Source organism: Dreissena polymorpha, chromosome 7, assembly GCF_020536995.1.
Source record: "Dreissena polymorpha isolate Duluth1 chromosome 7, UMN_Dpol_1.0, whole genome shotgun sequence".
Lineage (NCBI taxonomy): Eukaryota > Metazoa > Mollusca > Bivalvia > Myida > Dreissenidae > Dreissena > Dreissena polymorpha.
In genome coordinates, this window is record NC_068361.1 from 100934234 (window position 1) to 100956675 (window position 22442).

General features: G+C 34.0%; 2 protein-coding genes across 2 annotated transcripts in view; both read right to left on the reverse strand.

Annotated features, from left to right (window-relative positions):
* LOC127839971 (uncharacterized) overlaps positions 1-407 on the reverse strand; it is a 54228-nt gene extending 53821 nt beyond the window's left edge. Inside the window, exon 1 of the mRNA XM_052368362.1 lies at positions 63-407. Within this exon, the coding sequence (XP_052224322.1) occupies positions 63-98 (36 nt within the window). The 5' untranslated portion in view covers positions 99-407. The remainder of the gene's footprint in view (positions 1-62) is intronic.
* Positions 408-4330: 3923 nt separating this feature from the next.
* On the reverse strand, positions 4331-15851 carry LOC127837000 (neo-calmodulin-like). Its single transcript, XM_052363692.1, has 6 exons — positions 15763-15851; positions 13894-13984; positions 13140-13277; positions 12180-12297; positions 5069-5196; positions 4331-4477 (listed from the first exon to the last, which is right to left on the reverse strand). Exons 2-6 carry the CDS (start codon positions 13970-13972, stop codon positions 4449-4451), a joined length of 492 nt encoding a protein of 163 aa, XP_052219652.1. The 5' UTR covers positions 13973-13984; positions 15763-15851; the 3' UTR covers positions 4331-4448.
* Positions 15852-22442: the final 6591 nt, after the last annotated feature.

Genomic DNA, 22442 nt, shown 5'->3' on the forward strand with positions numbered 1-22442 from the left:
CGAAGTTGTTTTATGCATCTTATATTTCCAATGATATGTTAAAGCCTAATTAATCTACTCACCTTTCCCTTTGAGTTCACATCCTCTAACGACAACATACTTAAGAGCAAACTATCTTATTAATCACTTTATAAGATCACTAATGTATTTTCATAATAAACATTAGAATAGAGTCAGTTCACACACTTCGTATATTTTCTCCATAAGGATTTTAAATTACTTGATTGAGATAACTATTGATAATTCTAGTATTATTATTTATCAGTTATTCCTGTGTCTTACATTAAGAGACGAGTCTATTTTCGGTTTATGTAATCAAACGTTTTTAGTTCACGTATATTTACATAATAACACTTTCTCATAGATCAGGTTAAATAAGTAGTGTATTTTAAGTACGTCTCGCGTTAAGTATTAATATTATCTTTTAAATGAGCTACCAAGCGTAACATGGTCATGTGCGTAGCCGGACTATTTTGAAACGAGCTTTCCATTAAAGAGAAATTTTTGAAATAACAGTGTATGATAAATTCAGCTAAAGTGTTAAAGGTTTAAAAGCAATCTTAAGTCTCGCATTATAAACATATAATTCAGAGTGGAAGCTATATAACGAAATCAACTGAGCAATTATTTAAGAAAGTTAAATATATTGACGGAAGAATTAAAGACACTTAACCCATTAATGCCTGGTGGACTCTCCCATCCTTCTAAATTGGATAAATTTATTTCCAAAATGAGGAATGTCTAGTATATTTATTTCTATATTTAGAATATTTCTTACAGAAATTTCTTTAAGCAAAAAGCGCAGACCCTGATGAGACGCCGCATCATGCGGCGTCTCATCTGGGTCTACGCTGTTTGCCAAGGCCTTTTTTTCTAGACGCTAGGCATAAATGGGTTAAAGTTTGAGATTTGTGCGCACAGGAAAATATATATGTGGAAAGATGTGTTTTTAGAGAATTTTAAATAAGTTATATTTACATTTCTGAATGACTCTAAAACAAACGCATTATATTGATACAATTACAACACTGTCATAATAACACACTATTTATAAACATATGACGGTATATGTACAACTACCTTGTACTTACATGACCATAGTTGAAGATGTAAAATACCTGAACCAGCTCTGTAAATTCAACGTATGCTTCATTCGTCCACACTACGAAAATATTATTTCTAAATACTATTATGTGGCATTTAATAACACGATATCGATCGAAATTGAAGTAATACCTGCGGATATTTATGTTTATATTAAAGATATAAAGAATAAGTTGTTGAAGTGAACATACATGTTTATTTACTTGAATATGAATTTTAACCAAAATGCATATGGAAACCAAATGTAACCTTCCGACATAAGTAGCCTTGGACCGTATTGTTTTCCCTCACGGACACGCATACGTTCCACGAAACACGATACGGTAGATTCGGAAAAAATGTTCGTACCATTTCTTAATCAAATCAGAAAGAAACTGAACACCTTTATATCCGTGGAAATGTCGGCGGGTCGTTGGAAATGGGAACGGGAAATACACATACTGTTTTGTGCTGAAACGATGTAACGCATTCCGCAGGCATGTATAATTAACAAGTTTATAAATTATATGCGTTCATAGTGTAAAGCGTATGTAATGTTTGTTACCAACCGCTCGTAAATAATTCATCATGAGCACTTTACGGGACCGTGCATACAACGCAAATCTTAAGTTAGGTCAATGACATATTCCCGTTTATATAACGCCTCATGGACGTTTCGCTTGCTGGAAGTATACTTGCATGGGCTCGACTGGCGTATTTGAACACCAATTTGACTCATTTACTAGTACAATAATCATAAGACCATTATAGGAATTTTATCTTTACTGCACTGGGCGGTTGTACACGAATGCGTTACTAGTATTTTAGACGATTTCTCTATTATTTTTTTTACAGGTGAACAGGTTTAGACATCCGCTGTCTCTGTTTCAAAAATATGAACAGCGATACGGAGTTACAATAATTTCACAATAAAACCCCATAGTCCTACGGTCCTGCTTAAATCAAACTCATCATGACGCTTTACGGGCAGATAGTTATCGATCAAGGAGCATATCATTTGTACAGGTAGTTGCGGTCGTATTTGTTCAGAAAGGGTTTAATTTTAATGCTGTACGCGTAATAAAAATTCTTTGCATACTATGGGAAATCCCACTATAGATTGTTTACGTTAAAATGTTAATAGATGCACGCGTTTGGATGAGTAATGAAGTCAACAAAATGTGAAAACATTTAAATCGTTATTATTGAAATGAGTTTAAACATTACCATATTTGGTAGCATTGACACAATTAAAAGGTTTACGGAAGTATTTACACTACTACTTGTATATGTTAAGCTACTTTATTATAGTGCTTAAACATATATCTAGTATATAAATGATAGCAACCATCACGTGCGTAAAAAAGCTGTTTTATATTTATCTTATTGTTTCTAGTTATAACATTTGCATATTTACAATAATACACGAGTTTTGCATAATACATCAAATTTACTCCAGGAATAACATACAACAATGTTAAAGGCTAGACCGAGAAAAACCTTTTAATAACTTATTATAAAATATGAAGTTATCGTTTAAAAGACACATTTTTCAGTGTCTGTTAAGTTTTGGTCTGGTTTGTTGTTTAAATGTGCATATGCATAAATGTTTTTTGAAAAATGGTTTAATTTCCAACAAATAGTTTCTTGAAAAAAATGTTCTTAATAATCATATTAATACAAAACTCTTTTCATCATATTAATGTCAATTTGTCTTGTTGTAATACTTTCTATATTTTATAGCAATAATGGGATAGGAGACAGCCAACATGGGTTCATGTACTTGAAATTACTGGTTGAGTACCTACATACCTGGTCATATCGTGATGAACTTACGGATACGGGATTGGATGTTTTATTGCGATTATGTCAAGCAGCCTTAGGCGTTTGTATGTTTTTTTAATTGCTGTGACTGATATCATTAACCCATTTATGCCTAGTGGACTCTCCCATCCTTCTAAATTGTACAATTTATTTCCAAAATTAGGAATGTCTAGTATATTTATTTCTATATTTAGAATATTTCTTTCAGGAATTCCTTTTACCAAACAGCGCAGACACTGATGAGACGCCGCATCATGCGGCGTCTCATCTGGATCTACGCTGTTTGCCAATGCCTTTTTTTCTAGACGCTAGGCATACATGGGTTAAACAATTGAACGAGAGCATTTGCTGTATTGTGTTTAATTTTTTTTTGCAAATTGGTTTTTGCGAATTTCGTTTTTCATTGGGATATTGGACGTAACTCTATACCTCTTCTATGAGTATTTTGAGTCTTATATAAATATTAAATGTACCAGTCGCTTACATTTCTTCAAAGTACATGTTCTCAAATGATTACATAGATATATATATAGATTATACACATAACAAATATAATATGTTCATTTTATAGTGTTTCAAAATACGTTTTTTTTTAACAGAATTAACATCGAATATAGTATCGAAACTTTAAAACAACGTTTATTTTTTGAACCAATAACAAACATTATTACAGTTTGACGTTAAAGGATGTTTCTACTATTTACTACGTTTAGTGTTACGAACATACTTGACTTTCAAAACCACGTCACTAACGACATTATTTCTTCGGCGTCGTTAACGGTCCTTTGCTTGGTTGGGTGTATTTCGGATATACTCGATGTCCTCCCGCGCTTACGGCTGCATTATGTGAGGACCCGGAGTGTGTCCCACCACTCCTACTTGCATAACTAAAAATACTAGATTCACGATAGTTGGGAGGAAACGCGAATAAAAACTGCAGCTTTTAGCTGTTGTGTTTTTCTCAAAGATATGTTAATTATCGCGTGACCTTGCGCATAACGAAATATTGTCATGGTGTTATGCTATATGTGTGTTTGTGGGGTAGGTTGGGGTGGTAACCAAACTGTATTGCTCCCGGGTCGCCAAGGTAAGAAGCGCGGTTACCAACCACATTGATTGTATGGTGTTGTCGGTCTAAGCTGATATCAAACGTTTGCTGAGTTACTAAAATATGTCGCAACAGTTATGGTATATTTAATATGGCAACTTAATTGACTCAACATATTTGATACCAATTTGTGTACATACGTGTATTAAACAAAGAAACATGTCGGTTGTATTAAATTGTTATATATATATATAATTAAGCACAAACGAAATATTTATTCGAATATATGTTGTATTCATGTACCGGTATACATAAATATTATTACATTCTATAGCAACATATTCAACGATATAAGTTATTCTATAGATACGTATTTATACAAGGGTTAGTATAACAATTCAATGCACTGTCGGTGGAATACTAATCACATGGTCACGAGTTAATCGCCATTTACACAGGAGAAAAGGGGTATTCTGAGTTCTCGTTCAATTGCTCAAATATCACACATCACAGCTGCAAATTCTGAAATCAAACAAACACTATAATGAAATGCGCTTTGCATGTTTTGTAATCAAATAGTTGTGGTATTTTAAGAGCAAGCACTTTTATCGTTTAGATATTGCTAAGTTACCCTCTAATGTATACAATATGGAAGTTATGTATGTATATATATTCTTATCATCGCTTATTTTCATATAGTATAATGCTGTCATAACTTATGTTATAAATATTGCAACACACAACATGATGACGTAAAATCCTATGTTCGAAATATAACCAACACACAACATTACGTCGTTTGAACATCAGTTGGCAATATTTGCCCCATATTGAATGATGACTTCATAAATACAAATGGACAAATTTCTTCCAAACCAATCATGACCTCATAAACTCAGTAACAATATATAAGCATCTTTAATAAAGATGTTTCCGTTACCATTGACGTCTAGTCTCGGTAGAATGTAACTTTCTCCGCAATAATTAAGCATTCTTTCATTTTTTCATTGGGAATATCATATATGTAATCAGCTGACACCTTAACATCGGTTGGTACTATTGCTATTGTACACCATTTTGACATCATATTCTTCAGTGACGTCACTTACGTACCCTCGATAGAGATTTTTCCGTCACCATCGACGTCCACACTGGCCATTATTTCCTCTAACTCGGCTTCATCTACCTTCTCCCCTGACAGTTTTAGCACAGAGATTATCTCGTCTCGGGTGATTGTACCACTTGGAAAAAAAGGGGTATTATATGTGATATTTGTGTTGTACAATCTGTTTGAGCCACTGGGACTCACAGGAAAAGAAACCATACGGGAATTTTATGAGTATGATTGTAGGGGTACCATTCAATTTGGATAACATTAGTTATATAGAAGTTATGTGTTGAAGAGTGCGGTCTTTCAACTGACAGCGTAAATCTTGATGAAATGGAAAAAAGTGATGGTACTTGTGTTGACGATGATGTTTATGATATTGGTAGTATTGGCCATGATGTGTGGCAGGAGGGAGGCTTTCTTAAACAAAATATGGCCACATTTAAATTGATATATGAAGAAGTCTACGTTGCTATCTCCCTTCTTAGCAAAATGCCTTCCAACAAAATAAACAGCCTACGTTTCCTATTACCAAATACACTCGATTCTCACCATATGCTTGCGAAGTCCATTTTATATCCACCAAGAGATGTTAATTTTCAGTAACCGCAAATGTTATAAACAGTGTATTCAATGAAAATAATACTATTTTTATACATTCTTTCCATGTTGCAACTATATTTATATAAATGCGTTCACTACAAACAGACCGAAACGCGGACATTTTGTCCTTTTAAAGACTCTGAAATTACGCTTAGCATAATATGTGTGTACACACATAAATTATTACAACTCACACTGTCAATTTAACTGAATACATTTTATTTTATGCTTTTCGGTGGTTTATAGAAATATCAGTTAAATAAGACTGGTATTTCACTGTTTTACACAGTGAAAAATAACAATGAAAAATATCGATATTTTTCACTGGTTTACTGTGAAATGACGTCATTTTTCGACGAAATGACGTCATAAATCCAGAGAAAGTATCGAGTTAAACTCTTTAAGGGGTGTTGCTGCAGTTTTGCTGATTTTTTTCCACCAAATAGATTTTGTTCATATTCAAGTACTATATACAAAAACTATATAAAATGAAATAAAAATATAGGATCAGCGGCCTTGTTTTGATTTTATTCACCATTTTATAAGATGTTCGTTTTCATTTAAACTGGAAAACCTCGAATTGCCTCAACCCAATTAATAACCTATGAAATACACAACATATAGATATTATATAAGCTTAGATACATAAAATACCATTAAATTAAACAACACAATTCCAAAAAATGGAGAACACAAGTTAAATTAAAAAAAAAGAATATTTTTTATTTTAATTTTAATGTAACCCCCCAAAAACTTCTTTTTTTACTATTTTTAACATCAAAATGTAATTATTTTTTTTTCTGTCAAATATACATCTGCAAAACTGAGCAAAACTGCTCAAATAAAAAAGGGGGTCACCGCACTTTTAAACGAGATTGTTTGTTTTAACTATCCCTACCGTCTACGTCAAATTTTATAAAAAAATACATCAATTAGGCAAAACCGTGGTACCGGTACATATGTTGTAAGAAATATGTATAAACATTAGAAATTGTTTACAATCGTAACTGGGATCACAAAAGCTTACAAAAAGACATTAATAAAAAACAATATTTAATCACAAACATAATACCATACAGTATCAAACTCGACCTTAATCATTAATAACTTACACGTACGTGTCCACAGATTTCGGCTTGTTTAGAAATTTGTGATTATATGCTTTAAATTGATAAATTTAAACGACATGACTAAAAAGCTCCAGTATAAAACAAGGATAAAATAAAAGAAAAAAAAAGTGGGATCGAGCCACTGACAATTGAATTATGAACCAACTCTGTCATTTCTGATGATACTGATAACATTAATATTGAGTTGTGATAATAGCATCATCGGTGTTGCAATAAATATATTCTCGGTTAAATAAACTGCCGCAATACCTATTAACAATCTAAATAAACGGTATAAAAAGCATAATGAAAAAGAATTATGTTGGATTCGATGGAATATCGATTTTAATTCACTCGTGATCATAAAGATAATATTTTCACTCGTGATTGCGCCACTCGTAAAAATATTATTTAATACTGGCAAAAGCCCGCGAAGCGGGCTTTGACACCTCATACATATGGAAATTTAGACATAAAATTACATAAGAATACCACATATGGATGGGTTTTAAAAAAAAATTGCCACGCGACATATATTTTCGCGATGCTATTTATGACCTTGAACAAATCAAAAACACTTTGACATGACATATGCTAATTCACATGTAAATACATACCTCAAGAAAAATTATATCAATGACATCATAATTGTGTAGCGAATCGCACTAAATATTCTCGCATTATTTGTTTTTCTTCGCAACCGTTCCAGAATTAAGTCATAACTCAATTATCTCCCCTGAATACTCATCTTCAGTGGGTATAAGCCGAAGACTGGTTCACTACATAGGTGGCAATATACAGTTTTTTTAGTCTCGGCCAATCTCGTACACAAGCAGGATTTAACCACTGTCCGTAAACTGGTCACCTCGCATATCTAAAAATAAACTAAGCACATTTCCAGAATGGTTGAGGGTGTGCCATCTAAAAAATCAGTAACATTCAAATCAAATGAGTTGGGGCAAAATGTTTTAGTATTGATTATTTCAAATCAAAACATCAAAATTATGTGTGTTTCCGAGACTTTTTAAGCCAGTTTCAACAACAAACTGCCACTTTCCTGCGGAAGCAAGGTGCCTTTTTACATTGGTAACTTACCAAGTACTTATAAGCAAAGGAGAAAATTGGGGGTCAAAGGATTAGATTTTTTGTAATAGTACAATGTCCGTACGCCCTTTCAAATTTCCAACAGAAATACTGACCGGAGCCAGAATTACACCTGTTTTCGAATTGCATTAATTCTATTTCCTGTATGCAGCTATAGTTACAATACGTATGTTTTGGTAACTTACATACATCCAAGCAAAATCACCACAACTCAAACCTGACATTCATTATTATTTAGACACTCAAAATGGTGCTTACTTGACCATTGTTCTCTTTATTTTGAAATTTGACCGGGGCCAATGCGCATTGGTGGCTAAAAAGTGTGGTGTGCAGCCATTTAGTGACAATCTTTACCAAACACAATTTACGTGAACATAACCCGTCTTAAATACATTGCCGAATCTCAGATTTCTGTCGATTTATTTGCTTCGATTTTTTCGATATCTTATTGTTATTATTATCCTGACAAATCGCAAACGCTTGTTAAAAAGTATTTGTTTTAAACATTATAGTTGGCATCTCTATTCTTCCAGTATTCTCGCGGTATTTCAATAACGACACCCTACTGTTTATTTGTCAGAATTCGTGACGCATTTTCCATTCGCTTTCAGAAAGAAGTTTAACATGTGATCATTAGCAATATTCTGGTAAGTTGTCGTTTTATCCATCAGAAACACAGTTATTAACAAAATTTAAAGATATTCCGATCTAACTTTTTAGTCTTTTAGCTTTAATTTGTAACGTATTTACACCTCGTCTGCTCGCACTTTACCGATATCCCGAAAGGTTACATTTCACTATAATAAGTTTTTAGCCTAAAACCACAAAATCCGATACCGTTGGATTTTCGTACCACAATCTTACGTAAAAAATCTTCCAGATTAGAAATCAACAAAAAAACAAGACATTTATAAATTGTCTGCATTATTGATCAAGTTTTAAGATATTTGTTGGTTTTCCGTTTTTAGAGGCTGTTCTGCCAAGGCAAGAGCTGGGCATCACACAAGCCATTCTATCCAGCAAAACTGACAGTTTTGGTTTACAGAAATCAACAAAGGAGGGATTCCTGAACTATCAAAATTTCCAAGCTATACACACAGTTATTATCTGTGGTGATCGTGGTTTACTTGGATGGAACATGTGTGAACTTTTATAGAACTTTCAAAAGTCTAAATCTGTCTATCTATAAACAAAAATCAGCTATGGTATAATAAGATCAGATGTGCAAACAATGTCAAAGGGTTGTTAAATTAACAATATGAAGGCAAAAAGCTGAAAAAATATGAAAGTTCCCATGCATATTTAATCTGTATATCGACAAGTGTCTGCCAATAAATGTCAAACTAGTAATACAAAACTTACCACAAGTATGTAAAAGCACTAAGTACCTGTTGTGATCTTTTTTAGTAAGATAGTGTAATACTTAACAGTAGCAAATAGCTTGTTTGGTAAATGCATAATGCAATTAATATGATATCCTTTCTATTGTGTAATTAATAAATTGGTTGTTACTTGTTAATCCACGATAAATGTTTTATGGCTAGTACAAAACCAGCATTGTTAATTTTGTAAAAGGTAATACAATAACACCACTTTGTAATTTCATATACGTAAATATTATTGTACTGTAGGTTGATGACAGTGTTTTAGTATTACTTATTTTGTAACTATTTATGTGCAAATAAATGATGTGAAGTGTTTTGTATCTCCAGACAATACCAAATACCTTTTTATATATGTACTGTGTTATGTTTTATTTAAATGTTTAAATAAAAAAATATGGATGATATAACATGATGCATTCTAATATTTGTATTCAAATTGTAACTATAGAGCTAAGTGTGTGCAGTTAAGACTGGGATTTAAGAATTGCTACAAAATGACTAGTTTTTTAGTGGCGACAAAATTTAAACTATTCAGCAATAGTTTCCGAAAGAAAATTAGAAACCTGCAAGATACCTGTATTTATAAAATATTTTAATTGCGAAACAAGTATGTTGTTATGCTGTTACACATAATTATACATTGATAATAAATAAGAAGACAATTATTAGCGGTGTTAACGTTTCCCAAACGTAGAAATCATTCTTCTATAGTCAGTGGTATACAGACGAAAGCTCCATGTATGGCTTTCAATACGTAGTGTGTGTTATTTGACAGTCTAATAATTATTGAATTAAAAAAAATCCTTTCAAATTTGTCAATCAAAACTGATTTGACACATCACATGATTTTTATTATGTTAAATCAGTGTACTGTATGCTAAATGCAACTGCTTTAGCAAGCTGTCAAGTTGAATTGAGACATTTAATGAAACAAACTGTTTCCTGGGTAGGACCAGTACTTAGTGTCTATATGACGTACCATGACGTCGAAAGTCTACAAGACCTACTAGGTAGAACGAGAAATGTACTTCGACGTACAATTTTCACTGACACTTGAGTATTAGCCAATCAGTAGACACCTTACATCTGTTGCTCTAAGAGATATTTGACATAGAACATTATTATTATTATTATTTATACCAAATTATGCGACTATCGACCGCTTACTCATAGATATTGTGCGTGTTTATTAAACATTATTATTATTATAATTTATACCAACTTATGCGACTATCGACCGCTAACTCATAGATATTGTGCATATTTATTGACCTGGCGTGGCGGAATCAACCTCTGACTTTTGCAAGTTATGGTTATCACAAAATACGACCAACGGGGAGGTTATTATACATTATTTATCCCGTTAATGTTTGGTAACTGTTTGGTTACCATTGGGAATTTCCTACACAGTAATGCGCTGGACGGTCGTGATACTCCGCCCCGCATGATCAATAAATACTCACAATATGCTGAATAATTTAAATTTTAAAAAGGTAACAATTGAATATTCTTTAATTTTGTATATAATATATTTCAATGAATTAACTACTTGAAACTTCTGTGGTGTTTTTTTGTACTTCGACGTACATTTCTATGTTGACCTTGTAGGTCTTCTTGACTTTCAATCCAAATGGTACGCCATAGTATGTCTTTAGGGTTATCTAAAGAATGCTCCCACTTAAGGGATCAATACAGAGACCTCCCAGTGACTAAACCAGTTAGCAGACACCCCATCCCCTATACAACAACCACCGAACCAGCTTTAAATTCCTGTTGCTAGAAAACAAAAAAATAAGATGCTAGATCTTAAAGCTAGGAGCATGTAACTCGTTTTAATATTAATTATTTTGGATGCATTACTTAACTATTGCAACAATTATAATATTTTGAACACAATCATGTCCATATATTTCTAAAAATACATGGTTATCAAAAAGAACTTAAAAAGCTTTTGCCCGTACATTAGGTAGCACCTATAATCATATTGTGATCACTCGTGAAATAAAATCGATATTCCATCGAATCCAACAAATATCCTCTATAATATATATAATTCACGATCACACCTATAAATTGAATGAATGCCCACTGCAACTCATACCTGTTGTCTTTGTCGAAGATATATAATTCACGATCACACCTATACATTGAATGAATGCCCACTGCAACTCATACCTGTTGTCTTTGTCGAAGATTTATAATTCACGATCACACCTATACATTGAATGAATGCCTACTGCAACTCATACCTGTTGTCTTTGTCGAAGATATATAATTCACGATCACACCTATACATTGAATGATTGCCCACTGCAACTCATACCTGTTGTCTTTGTCGAAGATATATAATTCACGATCACACCTATACATTGAATGAATGCCTACTGCAACTCATACCTGTTGTCTTTGTCGAAGATATATAATTCACGATCACACCTATACCTTGAATGATTGCCCACTGCAACTCATACCTGTTGTCTTTGTCGAAGATATATAATTCACGATCACACCTATACATTGAATGATTGCCCACTGCGTTTCATACCTGTTGTCTTTGTCGAAGATATATAATTCACGATCACACCTATACATTGAATGAATGCCCACTGCAACTCATACCTGTTGTCTTTGTCGAAGATATATAATTCACGATCACACCTATACATTGAATGAATGCCCACTGCAACTCATACCTGTTGTCTTTGTCGAAGATATATAATTCACGATCACACCTATACATTGAATGAATGCCCACTGCAACTCATACCTGTTGTCTTTGTCGAAGATATATAATTCACGATCACACCTATACATTGAATGAATGCCCACTGCAACTCATACCTGTTGTCTTTGTCAAAGATATATAATTCACGACCACACCTATACATTGAATGAATGCCCACTGCAACTCATACCTGTTGTCTTTGTCGAAGACTCTGAATGCCGACGTCATCTCCTCAATCTGTGCGTCCACGTCAACCTCCTTGCTCTCGAACAGCTTCCGGAACTCAGCGCGAGTCACGTACCCCTTTTCTGGAAATAATATAAATTTTTGAGTTACGAAGGGAATATACAATTATATCCTAGTATGGTGTATCAGTAAAAGCTTTTATCATTCGAATCCGATGTTTGGAGCTTTATCCGGAAACGGGCACAGAGAACGATGGTACTTGCCGCAACTAATGAGACCGGAAGAAAATTTGGTAGAAACACGATTGATTCATTACAGTTAAAATACAAAATTGGAATTATGTTGCCAAGAAATGAGACAATATTAGCTTTAGCACGTAAGGAGAACGCCATAAGAAAAAAAAACACAGGATTAAAATGAATGTATTTTTACGTGAGAATCGGAGCATGATGTGCCCCATTCATTCAGTATACAACTATGTACTCTACTTGCCGGCATAAATAACCATAAATAGAATATAGAACGACGTGTAACTTCAAAAACATATACACAAGCACAGTCCTTATTCAGAAACCATGAGCCGTTTGCCGGTATGTCGATCAAGCAAAAATTACAAACAATAAAGAAACATACACAAAATCAGTTGAGTTGACGGGTATATAAAAAATATGTGTCTGAGAAAACTGGGCATAATGCATGTGCGTAAAGTGTCGTCCCATATTAGCCTGTGCAGTCCGCACAGGCTTATCAAGGACGACACTTTCCGCTCTAATGGTATTTTTCGTTTATAGAAAGTCCCTTTTTACCGAAAATCTAGTTCAAGCGCAAATTGTCTTCCCTGATTAGCCTGTGCGAACTGCACAGGCTAATCTGAGACGACACTCTACGCACATGCATTTTTCCCAATTTTCACAGAACAAGACACATATAACAAAACAAAACCTTCCAACGGCCCAGCACGTACCGCGCGGGTTGCAGTCTTCAATCATCTGTTCAGCCTCCTTTTGGGTTGGACTGAGACCGAGCAAACGAGCTGCCTTCACCAGCTCATGCACGGAGATCCGCCCATCATGGTTCTGGTCCATTTGGTCAAATATCTCATCTATAATTGAAAGTTATGTGCAATGTTAGAATCAATCTTAAATGCTCAGTTTAGTTTAAAGTATAGTTAAGTGCAAAAGTCACATATCACAAACAACGAGGCATCAAGATAAATAGATTTAAAATCACACGAAAGTGGATTTTTAAATGTGAAAAAGATTTCAAAATATGCCATCAATATTTTTTATAAAACTTTCTGCCCGCAATATAATATAGCCGATTTATATATTGGTTCAAATGTTTTTATTGCATAAAAGAATGAATCGCCCCCAGCTGCTTTAGATCACGACATTGACTGCAATACTGACACTTTATAAGGGGTCCAAAACATTGAAGTACAAATCACAAAGACGGAGTCAAGAATGCAGGTGGTGTCTTGAAAAAATCATATCGTATTCAATGTACCTTCTAGTGCATATCCTTCTTTGATGTTTGTTATTATGAAACAAAACACCGTGAAGCGATTATTTCATGTGTTATTTATTATAAACAGTTGAACTTGTGCAAACTTATTGAACTAATGTGGCTTTGTCTCAAATAACATTGTAGAACAATTAGAATGCTGTGTTCACTGCAGCGAATTCACATTAATCAAATAAATCATTTAACATTTATACCTGGATTAACCTTTCTTTCTTTTTCTTTCGAGTCTTTTTTGGTCCTAGGACCCCTCTTCCGTTTCTCAGTTGATGTCATTATAAAGGCAATCTACAAATACAGATTCACCCATTGACTTACACTTAACCCATTTATGCCTAGTGGACTCTCCCATCCTTCTAAATTGGATCAATTTATTTCCAAAATTAGGGATGTGTAGTAAATTTATTTCTATATTTAGAATATTTCTTACAGAAATTCCTTTCAGCAAACAGCGTAGACCCAGATGAGACGCCGCATCATGCGGCGTCTCATATGGGTCTACGCTGTTTGCAAAGGCTTTTTTCTAGACGCTAGGCATGAATGGGTTTATTGCATTTTAATGTGGAAAGAAACACATGTTTTTTTTATTGTCCTCGCGATTAAACGGGAGATTGCCAATTGTAAATTAATATGTAATATACATAATAAAATCATGATGCTTGCGGTCTCAATCAATCATTCTCTCAATTGATCTATAACATCCTGGTCGATTTTTGTTGACTTCCTGATCCATGTATTGCTCTCTCTCTCTTAAATACTCAGTCTCCTATTCGCTTACATGGTAACTTCCTTACACTCACTTTCAGATTCAGTTCAACTCGCATTTTTTAAAACAAATATATTCATCTGTAAAAAACTTTAAGTGTAAATGTACATAAATGAATGGATGAAGGTGCGTGATGTTGGCACTGACATCGGCAATCGACATTCGACATTCGGATATCGAGCTGGGACGAATGTCGAGCCAGCTCTGACATCGACATCCTGCAAAAAACCCGAATATCGAGCTAGGCCGAATGTCAATTCAGCACCGACATCGACATTCGGCAAAAAAAACGAATAGCGAGCTGGGGCGAATGTCGAGCCAGCTCTGATATCGACATTCGACAAAAATCCCGAATATCGAGCTGGGGCGAATGTCGAGCCATCTCGACCTTCGCCCCAGCTCAATATTCGGGACTTTTGCCGAATATCGATGTCAGACCTGGCTTGACATTCGCCCCAGCTTGATATTCGTTTTTTTTTGCCGAAAGTCGATTTCAGAATTGGCTCGATATTCGGGATTTTTGTCGAATGTCGATGTCAGAGCTGGCTCGACATTCGCCCCATTTCGAAATTCGGGTTTTTGCTTAATGTCGATGTCAGAGCTGGTTCGACATTCGCCCCGGCTCGATATTCGGGACTTTTGCCGAATGTCGATGCCAGAGCTGGCTCGACATTCGCTCCAGCTCAATATTCGTTTTTTTTTCCGAATGTCGATGTCAGAGCTGGCTCGAGATTCGCCCCAGCTCGATATTCGGGTTTTTTGCCGAATGTCGATGTCAGAGCTGGCTCGACATTCGCCCCAGCTCGATATTATTTTTTTTTGCCGAATGTCGTTGTCAGAGCTGGCTCGACATTCGCCCCAGCTCGATATTTGGGTTTTTTGCCAAATGTCGATGTCAGAGTTTGCTCGACATTCGTCCCAGCTCGATATTCGAATGTCGAATGTCGATTGCCGATGTCAGTGCCAACTTCACGCACCTAATGGATGAAAGCATAAATGAACGAACGAACAAATGACCGAAGGAACGAACGATCGAACGAACAAACGCATGAATGACAAAATTACTACATGAGTGATGACTGAATGAACGGATGAAGATGTTAATAAAAATTGATTGTCTGCGTGTTTATTAAATAAATACAATGTATAAATAAATAATTACACGAATATATTTATGTGAAAAGATTTATCAATTAAAGAAATGTGTATACATTGACAGCAAAACAAACTAAGATTCTCATAATGATATGTTAACTTTAAAAATAAAATTGATGTTAAATGTTAAAACCTTATCACAAACCTTTTCTCCAAAACAAACGGTTCACAATAACGTTCCAGAACCTTAAGCGAATTTCAAACTGTGTCCAAATAACTGTTCCAATCCATATACGATGATTCACCTATCTATTCTCATCTGTTTACAAATACTTGTCTTCAAGTTAATTAAAGCTTATAGGATTACCGTTCGGTGTTTTCGTCCAATATTTATTAGCAAGTTATTATTGTGAACGTTGAATAAATAACAATTTTAATTAATAGCATTTGACAAAACGATGTTTTACGCAATTATTAAACGAAGGATTAATGAAACTCCTGAAAAATACTTAAGGAAGAAATTGGTTGTCAACAAACTAATTTTTGTGGTGGTTTGGTAGCCAATAACAAACACAATAAATGACACTGCATATAATATAACATTAAACGTTAAACTATCTAAGCTTATCTAACATCTTTGAAACTGTCAACACAAACCGTTTTGGTAATTAACACGTTGAAAGGAATACCGAAAATTTGCCCAGAATTAACAGCAATCTAGTGTAAAAGATTCTTACATGAAACGTTAGATTTAGAACCTCAAACGAGAAAATGCATAGTTATTTAAAGCAATTTATGTTATCAATATTTTTAAGATAACGTAAGTAAACGAATTATAACGTGTAAGACACGAAGTAAAAACAAAAATCAGCTAAATAAATTCGTCTTGAAAAGATTTCAAAACCAAGCAGTATGTCGAAAAATATCCAGCTTATCTAATGTCATTATTTCGCACTCATGTACAATGGATTTATGTGTTGTCTGTACATTTCTCAAATATGTTCCGTACTGGACATTGCGGTACTGTTTTGTATACATTTGAGTTTTCAGTGTACCTTTAAAAACTCGACTTCACATTATGAGTACCACCTCTTAGCCATAATATGGATCTAATTAAACTATCAAATGAGATATGTGATGCCATATTGATTTTTAATAATGAGCGCATTGTCATTTACCGCTCTTGTCTCTGTCAATGCTTAATTGTTCTTTTTTGTTATCGAATCTGCAATTTGATACGTACAACCGCATGAACCCAAATTATCGAATGTTTTGATCACGGAAGAATATGCTTATAATTACCAATACATGTGTGTATAGTTAGCCAGCTAAGTATATCAAATAATCCAATTTATGCATAGATTTTGGTATACAAAATAACCGTTTATCAATCAGCCGGCCAACTTTCCCATGAATTTAAACAACATTCAATCATATTAAAATATACAAAATAAAACAAGCATATTAATAATTATACTTTTTACAAACATGTTAAGGTTCCATTTTAATATGCTACTAAATTATTTTTTTAACAAAATCGCTCATACTATGATTACTATAATTGAACTATTCACACATTGATATTAATAAATGTTGTTGTATTTTGTCATCTCACGCCGACAACTTTGCTGTTCCTTTTATACCTTTAGCAAACTGTGTCTACATACAATTGAGGAATGTGGTAATATTTGGTTCATGTCATAAATATTTTATACCAAAATCAAACACTAACCTCATTTTAGGCCTGGGGCGAAGCCCCTAGGCCAGAGTACTTAGACCGTTTTTTTAGGTAAGCTGACTTGGCTGGCTGCCAAAACAACCACGAATGAATGAATTTGGATAAGTCCGATTTACCACTTGGCGGTCATTCATGCGCAATCAAAGAAGAGGGACCTATACAAACAAATAGGTCCCTGCAAAGAAGTTCTCAATAACCCGCATTGTGAATACAGAACATCACTATATAACATGACAGTGTCATAAAACGTGTAAAAAAAAATATTATTCAAGCAAAATTCCTAAACATTGGGTACGGCATAGTTTTTATTATTGTTTGCATATTCATGCGAGAATAAGTTCCTCACTTGACGGTCTTGGCCGAAAATATACGAGTGTCTACGAAGACAGTATGAAGAATTTTTTTTCTGATACATTTTTTTAAGGTATTAGCACTCTTATGAACTTCGTGCAATATCTCCTTCTTTCGTACATATCCGTCAATCCGAACGTTATCCGGGAATGTGCTGAAAACTACTAATATTCTATAAATACGCTATGAAATACTAGATTCTAAATATAGGATCCGCTAAATACAAAGGCAACAAATATGGCCGACATTGGGTACCTGACAGATTGGTCGTTTAAAGAAAAAGCAATTTGCTATATTGAAAGAAAAAGATTAATAAAAGTGTTATTATTGTTCATATTAATGTGACTGGAGTTAATGATAAACGTCAACTAATGCATGGCAGTGTTGATATTTATATAAAAAAAAACGATTCCTGGAAACGCTTGAAAATTTTGACCACTGTGAAGAATAACGTTTAGAACCCGTGTCACTTACACATTTTATATTGTTGGTGAGAAGTAAAAGGAGATACAGTGGATTTATGCTTGTGTGATGACTGTAGCCATGTGAACGGCTCATATTTGCTTTCATTTTGAAAAAGAAAATGTGGAATCCGGGTCCGTTCGCCCTAATTTCTGTTCGCCCTAAATCCTGTTCGCCCTGGGTCCGTTCGCCCTAAATTTTATTATCAAAGCAGGTAAGCAATAAATATAACGAAATTTGTTATCTTTTAAACATTTTAATATATAAATGACAACTTAAGCTACAAACTTGCCAACATTTGTGAAAAATCAAGACGGCGCTCTTTAACGTGTAAGCGTGTTTGTAACAAAGCCGTCAAAGGCCAGTAATTTTCTCTAATTGTTTATTATATAAATTAATGAAAACTTTATGTTACACCTTTTTTGCCCGGGCATGAGGCTGTTCCTTGATACGCTGTTTGGCCTATAACAAAACATGAATACGATAATGCTTTACTGGGAATTATGCACGGGCTAATCAGGGACTACACTTTCCCCCTTAACTTAACTGGAGACATCATTTAAACGAAAAATTCCATAAAAGCTGAAATTGTCGTCCCATGTTTTAATGAATAATTTAAATATGTTAAAACATTACGTTTCATTTACAATAACTTACAATGGTGGAAGACTTCGCTTGAAGAAGAAGCTTCGGGTCAGCTGGGTGCACGTGCGCATTGGAGCATAGACGGAAGTCACTGCCTTTCTGTAGGACTGTCGCGTGACAACGCATTTTTTTTACTTCGCACGCTACAACGCCAGAATGTTGAACTCTTGTTAGCATTCTGGAAATATGTGTATTATCTTACATGGCAATCGAGTATAATATAGCTAAGCACATTTTATGAAATTCATAATCATTAATGAAGCGTTCTCGTAAATTGAGTTGCCCATCGATTGTTGGTCAGTGTTGGTGAGTGCTCTTTCATCTTCATGCGCATCAGTGTCGATGATTTCTGGCCAGTTTCTTTCCTCACACTGTTTGCATATGAAATGCAAACCATCATTCCATCGGGCCTGATGATAGGCCTTATTGCGGAAGAGAAACCTATCACCGAAGACGTCATTTATCATATATATCGGTCTTTTTGGTTTGCTTATAAAATAAATGGTCTTTTTAATTGAAAAGGCGGACGAAATCGACTAAGCTTATAATATAAGTTGACATTTTATCTCTCCGTTTGGAGACCGTTTACATAATTTACGAAATTGGCCTTTAAGTTGCGCTGTTTACCATTTTAATATTTATATAATTAAATAATAATAATCTTATACCTTAATGTATTTATTATAATTGAACATTTTCTTTGAGGCCAATTTCCACACAATTTAAAATATACCGCTCTGTTTCATTTACATAATTTATGTTTATTTACTTAATCATACGCTAATAATCATATTACCAGTAGGGATAATACATGTATTTGGTATTAACATTTGGATGAAGAATGTATATATACATTCTTCATCCAAATGTTAATACCAAATACATGTATTATCCCTACTATATACATTCTTCATCCAAATGTTAATACCAAATACATGTATTATCCCTACTGGATATGTGGTGTTTACACTTACTTATTAATCCAGTTTAAAGGGGTTTATCATATAAAATACTAGTAATGACATGCTATGTCGTGAATGTTTGAATAAATTAAAACGATGACGCATATCATAATGGATCATTTCACACTTCTCATGAAACACTAATATCAGTTCTTACTCCTATACAAGTGCTTGTGTATTTGACATCGGTATGTAATTATTTTGTTAAATAACTTGAAGAAAATGTTGTCAATTTATCGAAACAACTTTGAGAAGGCTTATTGAAGCCAAATTAATAAGAAAAGACCAAATATTTTTATTTTAATAAAAACAAATGGTTAAAATTATTCATACACAATTTGTAATTGTGCATAATTTTGTTCGACTGAAAGTTATTGATGATCTTATGAACCTGTCTGAATATAAGTACATGTACAAGTCAAATATCAACTTCAACATTTCAGTGATACATTGTATGCCGATTACCTGTGCAGGAGGAAAATGAAACCAGACAGATTATGGACTCAAATTCAACCCGTAAAAAAGCTAGGAACTTGCAGTCACTGAGTGTTCTTGTTTACAGTCATGTGTTCAATGCTGCAACAACATAAATATTATAGCTGGCTCTGGACTCAACCTTATGCATCTTAAAATGATCTTTGAACGCAATGGTCTCAAGAACATTTTTATAATGAATAACTTTGACGGTCAGCCCAGGGTCACCAATGCCAAGCGTCTTTTGGAGACACTTATTCCAAGCTGTCGAAGTTCTTCAAAGAACTACCATGACAATCTTGTATTTGTTTTGTTTGTCATAATAAGTTTAATATTTAATATCACTAGTATCACTAGTCATTGATACATTGATAAATCTATTTTCCTTTAAACTTGTTTGATTGAATGATTATATGTGCCTTGTTCCTTAATTATTAATGTTCTTATTTCCCTGTAACATTTTCAAGTCTTATTTATAGAAAAACGCATTTCACGTGCAATTTCAAACAAGGTTAGCAAATCTTACTGCACTTAGTAGGTTCCATCTCACACATGATATATGAGATGTATGTATGTTTATATGTTTATGGGTTTATTATAGGCTTTTCCTCTTTTTTTATCTATTTATAATAATTTTTGAACATTTAGCTCATCTTAATGCTCACATATAAAAATCTCAAATTCAGTATGGCGTTTCTGGAAAAGGGGGGTAACCTTGATTGTAAAGCGGGAACTTTTCGTTTTCACTGTTGACCCCCATTTTTAGCTTATTATTATAAAGCCTATTATATATGAAATATATATAGTGGAGCTATCCTACTCACCCCAGCGTCGGCGTGAGCGTGAGCGCACAAATGTTAAAGTTTGCGTACCAACCCAAATATTTCCTATGTGCCTTGACATATTGCTTAGGGGGTAAATATTTTGCATACTTCTTCACCAACATGACCCCAACCTTTAAACAAGAGCAGATAACTGTATCAAGCATTTTGTAGAATTATGGCCCTTTGTACACTTAGACTATGCATACTATTAATGTTAAAGTTTGCGTACCACCCCAAATATTTCCTATGTCCATTGACATATTGCTTTAATATTTTGCATACTCCTTTACCAACATGACCCAAACCTTTAAACAAGAGCAGACAACTGAATCAAGCATTTTGTACGAATTATGGCCCTTTATTCACTTCGAATATGCATATTGTTAATGTTAAAGTTTGCGTACAACCCAAAATATTTCCTATGTCCCTTGACATATTGCTTTAATATTTTGCATACTTCTTTACCAACATGACCCCAACCTTTAAACAAGGGCAGACAACTGTATCAACCATTTTGTAAAAACTATGGCCCTTTTTCACTTAGAATATGCATATTATTGTTTAATCTATGTTAAAGTTTGCGTACCAACTCAAATATTGTTAATGTCCCTTGACCTATTGCTTTCATATTGTGCAAAATTCTTTAACAACATGACCCCAATCTATAAACAATAACAGACAACTGTATGAAGTATTTTGTAAAATTATGGCCCTTCTCCATTTAGAATATGCATATTATTGATAAATCTATGTTAAAGTTTGTGTACCACCTCAAATATTTTCAATATCCTTTGACATATTGCTTTCATATTTTGCAAACTGTTTTACCAACATTACCCCAATCTATAAACAAGAGCAGACAACTGTATCAAGCATTGTGTAAGAATTATGGCCCTTTTTTGTCTAAGTAACTGAATATGTTCTTAAATTTTGTGTTTAGATCTACTTGACTTCTAAAGTATCAAAGCTATTGCTTTCAAACTTCAAATATTTTCTTAATACCATGAGGGTTCTGTACCTGGCAAATTAAATTGTACCTCAACCTTTGAATGCCTTGACTCTCAAGGTCACAAGAATAAATTTTAGTTAAATTTCCATAACTTCTTAATGTATGATAAGATTTTATTCATAATTTGACAATGCGACACTTACCTGAATACCACAATGGACTCCACCCAAACAAAACAATACCCCAAGCCCCAACTCAGAATCCCTGCAGCCCCCCCCCCCCCCAAAAAAAAATTATTTTAAATAAATTTTGTTTTCCTTTTATATTTTTGAAAGACTTTCTAATAAATGACCACGCCCCACATTATACCCCCGCTTATCCCTCCCCCTACCCAAGTCATTTTTATGCCCCCCTTCGAAGAAGAGGGGGTATATTGCTTTTCTCATGTCGGTCGGTCGGTCGGTATGTCGGTCCGTCCAC